This window comes from Lepidochelys kempii, chromosome 12 (assembly GCF_965140265.1).
Source record: "Lepidochelys kempii isolate rLepKem1 chromosome 12, rLepKem1.hap2, whole genome shotgun sequence".
Lineage (NCBI taxonomy): Eukaryota > Metazoa > Chordata > Testudines > Cheloniidae > Lepidochelys > Lepidochelys kempii.
This window is the reverse complement of record NC_133267.1, coordinates 11,392,328-11,407,928: the sequence shown is the minus strand read 5'-3', so window position 1 is coordinate 11,407,928 and position 15,601 is coordinate 11,392,328. Positions and strand designations below refer to the sequence as shown.

Below are 15,601 nucleotides of genomic sequence, written 5' to 3'. Positions count from 1 at the left end.
AAGGGAAACTGGGAATGGGAGTTAGGTTGGGATGGAGATTGGGAGTGGCTAGGGAGGGAAATGGGGAGATACCAGAGCCAGTAGGTGGGTAAAGAGTGGACAATGAGTGGGGGCTGGGGGACACTGAGATTGGATGAGGAGCCTGGGAGGCAGATTGGAATAGATTATATGGGGATTGGAAACATAGAATCATAGACTATCAGAATTGGAAGGGACCTCAGGAGGTCATCTAGTCCAACCCCCTGCTCAAAGCAGAACCAATCCCCAACTAAATCATCCCAGCGAGGGCTCTGTCAAGCCTGACCTTAAAAACCTCTCAGGAAGGAGATTCCACCACCTACCTAGGTAACCCATTCCAGTGCTTCACCACCCTCCTAGTGAAAAAGTTTTTCCTAATATCCGACCTAAAACCTCCCCCAATAGAAAGGCTCACGCCCCCCTTTGCAGCGGGTTTGTCCGGGATTTGAACCCCGGGCCCTTTCACACCCAAAGCAAGAATCATACCCTAGACCAAGGAGCCATTGTCTAATGTTGGCAAGTGTGTGTTTGGGGTAGCACTGGGAATTGCTGGGCAAGGGGATTGGTATGGGGAGTCCAGAGGGGTGAGACTAGGATTTGCTGGGCAATGAGATGAGGAGACAGGGACAGGTTGGAGGGGATGGGACAAAAGGAATTCAAGCTTTGGGGGAAATGCGCAGAAGAGGCTGTGCCCACTAGACAAACTCCCCTCTGCAGCCTTGAACGGAACCCAAGATTCCCATGTCTCACCATTCCTTTGCTGTCAGTAAATGTCTGCGAAACCCACTGGCAAATTGTCTCATCCCCCTCCAGTGTTGTTCAACAAAGAGGATGACAAGCTACTACTGCTATCAGTTACTCCATTAGTTCAAGTAGCAGAGGTCTGTGTGTTGGGTCTAAATGTTCCAACCCTGTTGATGTACCTTGTAGGTGTAAATATATCAGATCATATGATGGATGTTGGTTTTTGTTTTATAGGTATTTTTAGGACCTATATCATTTTATATGTTATAGGAAATTACAGGCAAACTACATTAAAAGAATATCAGAGTTGCAAAGTCAAGCATTCAGAAGTTAGAAATGCCAGAATTAAGATTGCCTTTGAAATCCTAATTTGGCCCTCTTTCAGGGCTGGATTAACTCTCCTGTGGGCCCGGGGCTATTAGATTTTGTGGGGCCCCTGTGGGTTTGGAGTGGGCTCAGGGCGGGGGCAGAGGATTGGGGTGCAGGAGGGGGTGTGGGTTGCAGGCTCCAGCTGGGAGGTGCTTACCTCGGGCAGCTCCTGGTTGGCAGCGCAACAGGGCTAAGGCAGGATCCCTGCCGGCCCTGGTGCTACTCTGCTCTGCCCCGCTAGGTGGCCAACATATCCAGCCCCTACGCAGAGGGGCCAGGCTGCTCTGCACAGGGCACTCTGCCCCTGCCCACAGGCACCACCCTCGCAGCTCCCATTGGCTGCAGTACCCGGCCAATTGGAGCTGTGGAACTGGCACTGGGGAGGGGGGCAGCATGCAGAGATTCACTGAATGCCCTTTGCCTAGGGGTTGCAGGCGGCTCGAGGACCTGTGTCCAGCCCACAGTACAGAGATTTGCCATGGGCTGGATGAAAAGAAGCAGTGGGCCACATCCTTAGCCCGAGGCCCTGGGCTGCAGCTCCTATAGCCACTGCATTAATCCGGCCCTGTCCTCTTTTGCACATGCATTACAGTCTTAAATCACATGATCACATATTTTTTCCACGTGACCCCTGCCTCATTAACTTCCCAGGATGGACCTGTTCTGGAGAGGATATCTGTAGGGCCCTTGTTACATTTGTTACAGAAGTTGAAAGGTGTGTAGGGGACAGTGCTGAATGGGAATTTTTTGATGAAAGCTGGGATGTGGGACATGCATGTTGTTGGTCTGCCTGATTTGGAGTAGGGACTTGACCTCGGTCTTCCACATCACAGGTGAGTATCCTAGTAAGTATTCCTCTTAAGCAGAACAATAACACATTAGATTAACTAAATCCTATAGCTAATAGCTAAAATCTTGGCTATTCTGGGGTGGGGAGGATCTTTCCCTCTCTCGCTCTTTCTCACACACACACAAACACACACACACATTTTTGTGAAAGTTCCCTGTGTTATTTGGATGTAGAATAAAAACAAATATTGAACTCTTGAAAGTTTTTATGAAGTGGAATTCCACTTTCCCATTTAGCCCTAGTAGTAAAATGAGGCAGGGGACTGCAAGAAGAGAAAAGAAGGTCTCGTGGTTAAGGCAGTTGAATGTTGTCCTGGGGAATTGGATTCTACCCCTGCCTCTGCCACTAAGTTCCTGTGTCATGCTGGCTCAGTCACTTAAAACAAACTGTTCCAGGAGGTCACTAATTGCGTGTTCCTTATTTTCCTGGTGCCTGGGGTCTGATATGCAGAAGTGTTGAGCACTCAGAGAAGCAACTGAAGCCAAGGGGAGCACTGCTTTGAAGATATACCGCAAAGTGCTACACAATGCTAAGTGCTCTGAAAAATTCGATCCCAGGCACCTCAAACTGGGCACTCAATATTAGTGGATACTTTTAACTCTGTGCCTCAGTTCCCCATCTGTCAAATGAGGCTAACACCTCCTCATTTAACAGAGATGCTGAAAAATAAATTAAAGTTTGTCTTCCGCTCCAATATGGTAATGATGAGCACCACAGAAAAGCCCACATGGAAATTAATAGTTCTATCTTCAGAGCAGGGTTTGACTAGCATGCAGTAAATAAGGCATGAGGCAACACACTGAATAATGAGGAGAAAACAGGATATTGAATAGCTGCTCATGAATTGAGCATCATCCGTCCTGTACACTGACTGAGGCAGGCATCCTGTGGCAAAACTAGTATGTGGTCATGTAAGGAAAGACTATCAAATGCATACACAGAAAGGGGCTGAAGAAAAGTTCCATAGGTAACCCTAATTCTGACCTAATTTCCTAACTTCTGAGTGCTTGACTATGCTACCTTAAAAATGTTCTTTTAACATACTGTTATTGTGTGTAATGTTAATCTAATGTGTTATTGTTCTGCTTAAGAGGAACCTGGTTTCTATGGTGAAAAAAATACATCTAATTATTTTTCGTTACAATTTCACTGCTCTGTACTTGCCTCAAATTACCATTTCAAAATGACACAAGTTTAATATTCACTGATCATATTAATTTTCTCATCACTGTCACTGGAAATTCTTATCCATGCTCCAAAGGAATCCACAAATAGGGCTTAGAAAGTGAAGCCACCTTTAGATCTGTTTTCAGCCCTTTAAAAATACCAAACGTACTCCGAAGACATTGAAATGTAATGTCGATTGTTTTATCTTCCTTATAGTCCAGTATTTTAAAACTCAGGCAAGCACAGTTTGAATACCATCTGGTTTATTGCAAACAGTTGGATTCCAATCATAGTATCTGTCCATAATCTGAAAAGATGCCTCTTGGTTTGTCAAAATTCAGACTGCCATGAAGAAGCATTTTATGGTTTCTTAGAAACAATTGATGATAGCCAACGACTGCAACAGTTTTTCCTTTTTTCTCCCCAGCACATGACCTGAACACTTCATATTTTTCATGTGTTTTGCACGCAGATGTTCTATTGACCTCAGCAGAAGATCTGTGTGTGGAACAAGTGCAGAAAATGCACTGTGGGTCTGATGCAAAGTCTGCTGATGCCAATGGAAAGGTGACAATTGACTTCAAAAGGTTTTGGATCTGGCCCTTTAGTTCAGGTAGAATTTAATTCTCTTTTAAATTGTTGTACAAATAGAGTTGTCAGGTAGCCAGGCATATTATTATATAGTTCAATCTTTTATTTCTGAGCTTCAAATTCAAATAGTCTCCTATATGTTAGGACAAGAGAAAGGTAAGAGATACAATGTCCTGGGCTCAACTGTGAGCCTTCTTGCATGCATGGGGGAGTAAGAAGGAGTAGGATCCTTCTTATACCACTGTGCAGGCTACCTACAGTACAAGCATGGAGAAGACAGCAACCACTGCTGGTCGGCTATTCCTTCTCCTGCTCAGATGGATGAGAGTGGGCAGGGAGCAGATGAAGATTTGACTCCACCCCCCAACACACCAGGTTAATTAGCAGAACCACTGCAAACAAGGAGCCAGGAACCTGACTGAGGCCCTCTGAGTTACAATCTGATTCCTGCACTGCCTTTTACTCCTGTTGGTTTGTAGGGTTACAATCCAGCCCTGTGCAATAAGTGTTCTGCAAAACCTTTGGCTTTCATTTCACTGGGGTTTGTGCAAACCCTTTATTTTGTTCAGTTCTCTTGGGTTTGCAAATCCCTTTCAAGCGACACACAAAACCTCACTCTAACCCACTGAGTTTCACGTGCTTGCACAATCTGATGACACAAAACTATAGGGCAAGCTCAGGTTTGCTCACAAAGCTTGAACCTTAGCAATACCCAAAACTAAAAGGGCTGCAATAGAGGGAACCTACAATAGTGCATGCTCCTGGAGACATGCACAATGCCCATAGAAGTGCATACCAGAGCAACGTTTGTGTATGCTCCCAAATGACACTACAACCTAGGCTTTGTGGATAATATGGAGGGGTACCCTTCCATGCACCTTTCTTCACCTGTTTGCATTGTTACTAGCCTCCAGCAATCCTTGCATTCAGGGAGTTCAAGGGCTGTGATGCCGAGTAGCTCCTGGGACCCTTTTCCCATGCTGGCAGGGACCAGCTAAAATTTAGCATAAACATTCTGCTGTTGCTGTAGGATTAGGACTACCATCAAGAAGCTTATAAATTATAATACACATTGGTCTCTCAATGATTAGGTCCTCTCTGGGCTCAATGATATGAAAAATTAAGTCACTGATTTGTATAAAACTCACACTATTTCCCTGTAAACCCAGGGGTAGCATCCCCTATCTGCAGATCTAACATGGCTATCTTTCTTTCCTGTGTGCCTCCACTCTTGTTTAGAGACTAGCTTACTGCATCACACCTGAGAACGAACACCATCTTGTGGCACAAGGGAACGTGAGGCAGTTTAAGGTGTGTATTCCTTTTCCCTACCTCCCTGCCCGCTCCCTTATCCTTTGCACCCTTAGCAAGCTTGATTGGCAAATGAAAGTGGGTTTATTTCCTTTCTGCTTTTTTGCCAGTATGTTGCTTTATGGGTGGGAAAATGCCATGGGCATTGGCCTTGTAGGACTTTTGGTACCTATCTTTTACCATTTTAACAATATGACCCTACAGAGTCCATGAGGTTATCCCACAGCAGATCTAGTTCCAAGCATTTTTGTTCATATGTGATCATGGTGAGATCTCATCAAAGGACATCTTGGCAAGGATTGATCCCAGACTATCGTGCAGTTTTTAAAAAAATAAAGCATTATGAGATGCTTCTTCCCTCACAGAAGTTATTTCATAGGGATCTGGATTGATGGTTTCTACCTCTAACTCCAAATATGTGCCACCAGTCATGACAAAGAGACAAGCAAATATCCTGTGACAAGAACACATTTACAAAATGGTCATGCTGAGATGACCCGATACTGAGATGTAATAGGTTTCCCCCATATGCTTACAGGTTGAACATGTTCCTTGTTTTGCATGGATGGTCTTCAAGCAACCATGTCAAATATGCCTTCGACTTAGCAAATAAAATGAGACTGTTGAAAAATGCTTTCCTACAAGTGAGAAAGGATACAAATAGCCCATTCTGCACTATCAACATTCATACTGTATCATTTTTTGCCTTCATGGTTAAAAGTAACTCAGAATTATGCACAATAGCTCAAAACTTGCATTGCTGATTCAGACGTTGGTCATGAAAAATAATGTGAAAATTTGGCTCTTTGTATTTAGTTGGAAACAAAAGCAAGAAATTGAATAGGCAAAACCCTCGCTATATATGAAGGAGAATTCTTTCTATATATTTTAGAGGGATATAGTATAGATAGCTTCCCCTCTATTTTAATGCCTCAGATGTAAGTGATTATGGCTCAAGTTTTCAAATGTGTGTTTCCATCTTTTCGCTGTAATTACTGCACATGAACATGCAGACATGGGTTATACGCACACATTTCTGCACCACTCTGAACACGTGAACCCAAATACATAATGGTAGAACACCTCTTTTCAGCAGTTTTGGATTTAAATTATGGAGGTTGGGAAAATATACAAAAAGTAGAAAGGCATAATTTGAAAAAAGCAGGAGCGAGGCTCTGCCAATGGAGTTCTTGGATGCTGTGTCAATCACTGAAGCCTGTGTATTGACTTCAGTTACTGTTTCCAAATAGCCAGCATCAGTAGCAGAAAACCATCATGATTTTTGGACGTTAATCTCATTTAAGCATCTTAACAAAACATTAAGCAGTGTGCCTATCTTATGATGCAACTAGTATCTTAGTTAGGTTTCCCTAATGTCCAATTGTTGTGCATTTTAAAACGGTCAGATTATTAAATGATCGCTGTATCAGATAAACTGGTTGTTAATAGAAACTGGGATTCCTTTTGAAAATAATACTGGTAGTAAATTTTTCCTGCTTTTCTGTAATTCAAGATTTGTCATCTCCCTTATTTCATACTTACTCTCATCACTATAATTTAAATCAATAATATATTATCAAATAAATAATGGCTTCTGTTTCCTTTCAGCTTCAACACTGGCTATCAATATGACAACTGACAGGTTGAGGAAAAAGCCAATACATTAAACTAAACTGGGAATAAACGAAAAGTCAAGTTCAAAGCTCTCTTGATTATGCTTGGACCAGGCTGGCTCAGAGCTCATCTACTGATCTTTTGAGGGAAGACAGCTTCTGCTCTCTGTTTTCAATGCCTCCTTTCTATTACTTGGTTTCAAATGAACTTACAGACTGGTTTTCCATTTCCTTATATCTTTCAGTGCCATAAAATCCATAAGTGACCAAATTTGTGAGCTTTGATAGAGATAGAAGTGGAGGAGGGAGCAGAAAATCAGCATTAATTAAAGAAACTCTTGTCTTGGAGAAATAAATAAAAAACGTAATTCCTTTAAAAATTTCTGCCACCTCATTGTTTAGAGACCAACTATATACACAGAGATGGATGCATCTCAATTATGAGACAAGAGTGACTTTAAGTGCACATTCATGTCATTTGCTTTCTTTCAATACTATCCTTTGGGATATAATTTTGCATCCTTCTGAAGTGAAGACTCAGTGCTTCACTTTCAGTGGTTTGTTATTAGTCTCTTCTCTTGGTGAAGAAGGTTGTCTTTGCTGTATATGTCTGTGCCATTTCTGTGCAGTTGAACTATACACACCGAAAAGTAACAGGGATGGAATTAAATTCCTATTGTTGTGGCTATTGAGTACAGAAAGTAGTTTAACAATACGCTGTACTTAACAATGCAAACATATTCCTTTTTGTCAGCTATTAAAATGGCTTTATCTATCACATGATCCATATTCTACAGATGTTGAGTTAAGCACCAAAAATATTTACAAGTAGTCAGATTTTCCTTCTACATTCTGTTATATTGTGTGACAAAGAATGTACAGTATATATAAATATATAGGAACAGAGACAATGATTTTTAGAATAAGCCACTCTATCCAGTGGCACCAAAATATCAAATGTTGGCTTTGTGCAAGTGCACTATTATTATAAATGTCCTCTAGGTTCAACTGCCGGAGCGTTTTAAGAGTTGTGTACAACATCTTGGATGGAGGGGTCTTCTAGGCATAATTCAATTATCTAGGCCTACTCCCTCCCTTGTGTATTTCAAGCAGCTTTATGCCAGCTAGAAAATACAGAGCAATCTTAGTGTGATTGGGTGCTGTTCTGTATGGTCACTGTTTTAAAGTCATATCTTCCCAGTGATCACTAGGTTGCAGTAACTGTGAATTACTTACTACAAGAACTATTCTAAATTTTAGAGACAGCAGGTTCTCAGTTGAATCTAGTCTGGAGTTAGAGCCTTAATGCTGAATTTCTTTGCCTTTATATGTTCAATTCAGTTTCTTAATGATTTTTTAAATATATGTAGTGTTTCCTATTTTAATGGTTATTTATATTTTTTTTAATTCTTAATTTTTTATACCACCATCTGAAGTCTGAAAATAAAAGTTTTCCCTATTGATTTTGTCCTTTTCCATTTAACAACCATTGACTTCCTTCCAACCCCCAATGTTTCTAATAGAATTGAAATATATCTACTTCTCTTTTTTACTTTATCCTTTATGCCCAAGGCGTGATTGAAAAGCCAGAAATATTTAACAGTTCTTAAAAATAGCTTCTCTTCTATTTTCAGTGTCTAAGTGACAGAATATTGTCATTGTCTTCTTTTTTTCTTCTTCAAAACACAGTGTTTTAATCCCAAAGGGCATTGTCAGCTTTTTACCCAGGCTAATGGACAGTAACCTGGTAGGACAGCTATTGTAATTTATTTACAAAAATCAAGGAGTTTAAAATGTTAAAATTAAAGTACTGTAATTACCTAAGAGTCCAAACAACATCTTCTATAAAGAGGAAAATAAGTTTAGGATTCTTTTTTAAATGGTCATTATATAGTCACTCTAATCAACGTTGCTGCTTAAAATTATGCTGGGGTCCTTATTTTGTAGATATAAATCTTATTTTGAGAATGGTATAGCTTGCACAATCACTGTTCTGAGGTCACCCAAAAGCTTCTCAGAACGGTTATGGCTATCAAATTGAGAAATACTAGGGGACTGCTAAATGTGCCAGTCATCATGTGTCATCACGTCATATTCCTTTAGATCTGCCCATAAATAGTAAACATGCAGGCTAACAACCTACAGCAAAGTTTATTTGTGAAAATCTGTCAATGTACAGTGAAATGGCTGCAGATAGAATGCTCTCACACCAGCATGCCATTCTGAAGCCTGTGTGGTTTCCCTTCTTCTATCTAAGGGCTTGTCTGCACTGGCAATTTACAGCGCTGCAACTTAGAATCATAGAATCATAGAATATCAGGGTTGGAAGGGACCTCAGGAGGTCATCTAGTCCAACCCCCTGCTCAAAGCAGGACCAATCCCCAATTAAATCATCCCAGCCAGGGCTTTGTCAAGCCTGACCTTAAAAACTTCTAAGGAAGGAGATTCTACCACCTCCCTAGGTAATGCATTTCAGTGTTTCACCACCCTCCTAGTGAAGAAGTTTTTCCTAATATCCAACCTAAACCTCCCCCACTGCAACTTGAGACCATTACTCCTTGTCCTGTCCTCTTCTACCACTGAGAATAGTCTAGAACCATCCTCTTTGGAACCACCTCTCAGGTAGTTGAAAGCAGCTATCAAATCCCCTCTCATTCTTCTCTTCTGCAGACTAAACAATCCCAGTTCCCTCAGCCTCTCCTCATAAGTCATGTGTTCCAGACCCCTAATCATTTTTGTTGCCCTTCGCTGGACTCTCTCCAATTTATCCACATCCTTCTTGTAGTGTGGGGCCCAAAACTGGACACAGTACTCCAGATGAGGCCTCACCAATGTCGAATAGAGGGGAACGATCACGTCCCTCGATCTGCTCACTATGCCCCTACTTATACATCCCAAAATGCCATTGGCCTTCTTGGCAACAAGGGCACACTGCTGACTCATATCCAGCTTCTCGTCCACTGTCACCCCTAGGTCCTTTTCCGCAGAACTGCTGCCTAGCCTTTGGGTCCCTAGTCTGTAGCTGTGCATTGGGTTCTTCCGTCCTAAGTGCAGGACCCTGCACTTATCCTTATTGAACCTCATCACATTTCTTTTGGCCCAATCCTCCAATTTGTCTAGTCCCTCTGTATCCTATCCCTGCCCTCCAGCGTATCAACCATTCCTCCCAGTTTAGTATCATCCGCAAATTTGCTGAGAGTGCAATCCACACCATCCTCCAGATCATTTATGAAGATATTGAACAAAACCGGCCCCAGGACCGACCCCTGGGGCACTCCACTTGACACCGGCTGCCAACTAGACATGGAGCCATTGATCACTACCCCGTTGAGCCTGACAATCTAGCCAACTTTCTACCCACCTTATAGTGCATTCATCCAGCCCATACTTCTTTAACTTGCTGACAAGAATACTGTGGGAGATCGTGTCAAAAGCTTTGCTAAAGTCAAGAAACAATACATCCACTGCTTTCCCTTCATCCACAGAACCAGTAATCTCATCATAGAAGGCGATTAGATTAGTCAGGCATGACCTTCCCTTGGTGAATCCATGCTGACTGTTCCTGATCACTTTCCTCTCATGTAAGTGCTTCAGGATTGATTCTTTGAGGACCTGCTCCATGATTTTTCCGGGGACTGAGGTGAGGCTGACTGGCCTGTAGTTCCCAGGATCCTCCTCCTTCCCTCGCTCGGGGTGTGTGAAAAAACACCCCCCTGAGCGCAGTGAGTTTCAGCGCTGTAAAGTGCCAGCGTAAACAGTTCCCCAGCGCTGGGTGGTTTTTTTAGGGCGCTGGGAGAGCTCACTCTCAGCGCTCTGCTGTGACTACACAAGCCACGTGAAAATGCTGCCAGTGTAGACTAGCCCTAAGGGACGTTGGCGCTTCCTCCAACCAGCATGTAAGGGGCCTGATCCTGCAAATACTCACGGGGTTCTTACTACTGTGAGTAGTTTCCACTGGTGGCTATGCCCAAGGCTAGGGTGATTACTCGTTACATTATTATTGATTTGTATTGAGGTAGCACTGCTCGGCACTGTACAAACACAGAACAAGAAAATGGTCCCTGTCCAAAGAGCTTACAATCTATGGGCTCGTCTACACTTGAAATGTTACCGTGGCACAACTGCATCAGTGTAGACATTCCCTATGCTGACATGAGGGTTCTCCCCTCGGCATAGGTACTCTACCTCCTGGAGGCAGTCGCTAGGTCCTAGCACTGTCTACACCGGGGGTTGGGTCAGTTTAACTGTGTTGCACGGGGGGGGTGGATTTTTCACACCTCCGAGTGACATAACTGGGTTGACCTAACTTTTTAGTATTGACCAGGCCTAAGTATAAGACAAGGAATAATAGGTGGAGCTGAGAGACAGAGGAATTCTGTTGTTAATGGGACAACTCAGGATAGTAAAGCTTGCATGATTGGTCCTTATTTCAGAGTGTCAGCCAGAAGAAGTCTCTCACAATTATTACGAGGCATTTCCTCTGCCCCAGAGATGTAAAATGTTGTCCCTGATTCTCCATTAAATGAGGGCGCAAGATGAGTCACTTTATCACATCCCCTGGATGACAGAAAAGTATGTTGCTATTAGATGCGACCTCAGGGCCTGCTGAGTAATTAAAATACTTTCAAGGAAGCCATGCCTGATTGTGTGAACAATGTGCTAAAGACTCACTCTGTACTTTGTAAGGCAATATGGACAATATGTCCATCAAAGCAGCATCAGTCAGGAATTAGAGAGATTTGGTGCCATATCCTGCTCCTTTCAGGTACCATCTCCTCAGTGTGTTCCTGTGTCTCACTGGGGAAAGTAGCAAATGCCTCACACAGAGTCAGCTTCTTTAGGCTTCAACCACAGCCTTTATGAAAGATTGCTCAGGCAAAGCAGGCTCACAACCTCTGTGAGATGGCTCAGCTAAATGGCTCCCATCATAGCAGAACCTGTGTGTCTGACACCTCCAGCCAAGCAGTAACTCACTATTTCCGTCCCCACACACAGATGCCTGCTTGAGAGAGCAGACCCTCCCCATGCCTTAGAGTGGTCCCTAAGACCCATTTCTGGTAAGGAGACACTGGAGAGAAAGAGTCCATCCAACTCCACTACATGTTTACTTAGGGAGAGGCAGAGTCTCATAAATCTCAGGATTAGCAAAGCGAACGCCCCTCTTACGCTATCCCTTGTCACAGCTCAGTAATTCCAGGGACCTCTTTGCAACCCCTGCAGAAGAATAAAAATTCCTCCCCCTCCTACCTCCTAGAAACAGACTCCCTCAGAAGAGGCATATGGCTCCAAGCTCAAATCTCTGTCACTTCACTTTCTTTAGAAGCCCCCCGACCCCCCCATATCTTCCCCCACAGATCCCAAACTCTGAAGATACCCCCCCAACACACACACAAAGTCCCTAATAGAGTAAGAGATGGCCTGGTAACCCATTTTCTGATAGAGGAAAGTGTTGGACAAGGCCCTGCTCGTTTGCACTCCCAGACACAGCGTTCTCTCTCCCTAAAAACGTGCTTGTGATGTGCTTGCTAGTTCTGTAGATTGGTGAGCCAGTGCGGACACTCACCTTGGTCTGAGGGACAGGGTGAAGTGACTATTGTAGGGAGCATAGTGTAGGGCTAAGCAGGTTTATTTGACAGCTTTGGAAGTCACTGTATGTCTACTCTGCAAAAAAGGTGAGTTCTTAAGTCAGGTTAGCTTAACTGCATCAGCTAACAAAGGTTAAAATAGCAGCGAAGGTACTGCAGCTCAACTTTTCAACCCCATCCTCCCATATCATCTTTAACTCAAGCGGCTAAAATGAGTTACAAGCCAATTTGCTGTGTCTTTGTTGCTATTTTAACGCAAGTTACCTAACATGTGTTAGCTAATCCAAGTTAAAATCACACCTATTTTTTTGTGTGCTCTATGGCTTGTTTCAGGAAGTCTTGTTTCGGGGCCAGCAAGGAAAGGGGCTCAGTGTCATGTCTCCTGCGCCTAGGTAGTCCTTCCCAGCCTGACTGTCACTAAAATTAGAGCTGGGCAACATTTTTCATACAAAACTTTTTTTCTGAGAAAGTCAGAAATTTGATGAACCCCCAAACATTTTTCAAATTCATCACTGTTTCCCTGAAATATTCTGAAATTCAGTCTGACTTGTTTGATACAAAATATTTCAATTTTTTGGTTCCAAACTACATTTCATTTCAAAATTTTTTAATTTTATTTAAAAACAATAAAAAATGGTTGAAAATGATCAAAATCAATAGGAAACATTTCTCTTTGTTGAAATTAAACATTTCATTTGACTCTAAACTCTTTTTTTCCAATTTTTTGGAATTGCCAGCAACCAAAAAAATTCATTATTTGCCCAGCTCTAACTGAAATTTACGACCTAGCCATGATCCACACTGTCTCACCAAGCTACAGAAAACCAACTAGCAGGTAAGAAGAGAACTTGCTTTTCCTTCATGTTCTTTTACTGTAGCTCAGCAGTAGTGCTGTGAGGTTTCCAAATATCTGCAGTTTTCCACCACTCCATGGTTGAAACCTAGATTTCTAATGGAAATATAGTGAGCCGTTAAAGTCAGTAATCCAAAAAGTACCAGTGTGATTTAATGCTTGGCCTCTGTTTGAACCACTGCAGCGCTCTAGCTTGCCTTCTGTCATGTCCTGGGGCATACACATTGGCAACACTTGAAAGGTATTTTACCATAGTGAGCAATTATGCAGGAAATCTAGGATAAATATAAAGTAAAGGGGGAGAAACACTTGGCCGTTTATTGTACGTGTGCGGCAATTGCCCGTGTGATGCATGTTGTATGTAATTTTCCCAGAGGAAGCTTCCTGTTGTTGACCTTTTTCCGCAGTAAGATGAAACATCAATAAAACAGCCACATTCAAACATCTAGTATATACATTTCCCTTCTTACATTATTGTTTAGAGGTGAGTTTAGTTTATTTTTTCCACAACCTAATAAGAAAAATGGCACGTAGAAAAAAATTCCATTTTTCAAACAGTTTTCATAATCCAAAAAAGTTGTTCATTTAACATTAATTTGGGTTCAGATGGAATGCATTTAAGACAGGCACAAAAACTACATTTGTTTTTGCTGGGTGTTTTGAATGTTGGCTTATTGTATATCTTGAAGTCTTATCAAACATTTCCTTAAACACAGGGAATAGATTTAGTGAATCAACTCAGAAACATAGACCAAGAATTTCTGACATGACTAGTGATTTTTTGCCGTCTCATTTGGGTTGAGACATTTTAAAATTAAGTTAGGACCTGATAAAGTGTCTCAAACTGGGCCCCCAAAATCATTGATTTTGTTTTAGACTCTTGGCCACAACACAGGAAGAGGCAGATTTTATAATAAAAATCCTTGAAGATTTTCATCCAAAGGAAAAAGTCTTTGCACGCTGTATTGATTAGCATTACTCATACTATAACCTATGACAGCTATTCAGTTAGAAGTCAAGCTACTGGGGACTGTAGAATGAAGTTATTGCTGTTTGAACACACACTGTTCAGAAGACGGGGGGTAAAAATGACCTACATCTCCTGGAGCTGCCTCTGCAGGGCTCGCCCCTCTGCATTAAGGGCTTCATCAACAGCACAAGGGCTGTTCTAAATAACAGTGGCTAACAGCCCCAAGGAGCTGAATCTGAAGCAGAGGATCAGTGCAGTGCTTGGGCATCCAGGCCATTGCCCTCTTTTCTCTGCCACACTGGCAATAAAAAGGGTGCCTAGGAATGGTATAAAAGCTCGTACTTTCCTGAGCTCTGTGTCAAAGGATCACCCTTAGACTGAGATCATAGAATCCTAGATTAGGGTTGGAAGAGACCTCAGGAGGTCATCTAGTCCAACCCCCTGCTCAAAGCATTGATGAGTATCCAAGCATTGGCTGCACCAGATTATAACAGCAGAGCAGTGCAAAGTGGTTGCAGAATCTGGTTCTCTGGCATTTAATTTATGGCAAATAAAAAAACCCCTAGAGTTAAACTCAAAGCAGGTCTACACTACAGTGGAGATCGACGCTCTGAGATCGATCCACCAGTGGTCGATTTAGCAGGTCTAATAAAGACCTGCCAAATCAACTGCAGATCGTTCTCCAGTTGACCCGTGTACTCTACCCCCGATAAGGTAAATCGAAGGGAGATTTTCTCCCGGTGACCCCCCGTGGTGTAGACCCAGTGGTAACTCAACCTAAGGTATGTAGCTGGAGTTGCGTAGCGTAGATCGACTTACCGTGATAGTGTAGACATAGCCTCAGTTAGTCCTTTGACCCTTCCCCCCCCCACACTTTATTCCTCTTCGTTTGGCAAATGAGCATATTCTAATGAAAAGCTTCTACCTGGAAGGAATCTAAAAAAGTCCATGTGAGGGGGCGGGGATTTCTGTGTTATAGAATTGAGTCCTCGATATATTTTTGCAGTCACATTTTTTAATTCCAATCTAGGTGTTGGAACCCAGCGCTTTGCACTGCACTACAATGAGTTGTTGTTCTGGTTTGTTTTTTCCTAACCAATATTCTTGGGAGGCAAGGTTTTGCTGCGGTAGGGATAATGTTAGTCAATAAGACCAACCATGTGTGCACATGTTCTTTAGCTTTGATGAAAAATGCAATTAGCATGTTTCTGCAGTGCCCTGAAAGGCCTATTCTGAGAGGGACCTAACCCCATGTATAGCTGTTTTTTTTAAATTATTATTATTTAGACAAAAAATGTTTCTGAACCTGGTTCTCCCACTCACAATGCAAGAAGGTCACACGACTGGGGTAGACCACCTAGGACTTTTGATCTTTGTATCACAATTGGTTCAGTATATTGATCTGAAAGTGAACGGGGAAAAAGGTAAAATATCCGGATAAAAGGAGAAGCAAGAACAGGCACTTCCTTCATCTAAACCTCCAAACTTTTGTGAACAGAAGCTGTCAACTTGCTTTTTACGTTGGCACTA

General features: G+C 42.4%; 1 protein-coding gene across 1 annotated transcript in view; it reads left to right on the top strand.

The window, feature by feature from the left end:
- The window catches only part of SLC6A2 (solute carrier family 6 member 2), a 108,002-nt gene extending 99,889 nt beyond the window's left edge, over positions 1 to 8,113 (top strand). The window contains exons 13-14 of the mRNA XM_073307584.1: positions 4,979 to 5,050; positions 6,659 to 8,113. Of these exons, the coding sequence (XP_073163685.1) occupies positions 4,979 to 5,050; positions 6,659 to 6,682 (96 nt within the window). The 3' untranslated portion in view covers positions 6,683 to 8,113. The remainder of the gene's footprint in view (positions 1 to 4,978; positions 5,051 to 6,658) is intronic.
- Positions 8,114 to 15,601: the final 7,488 nt, after the last annotated feature.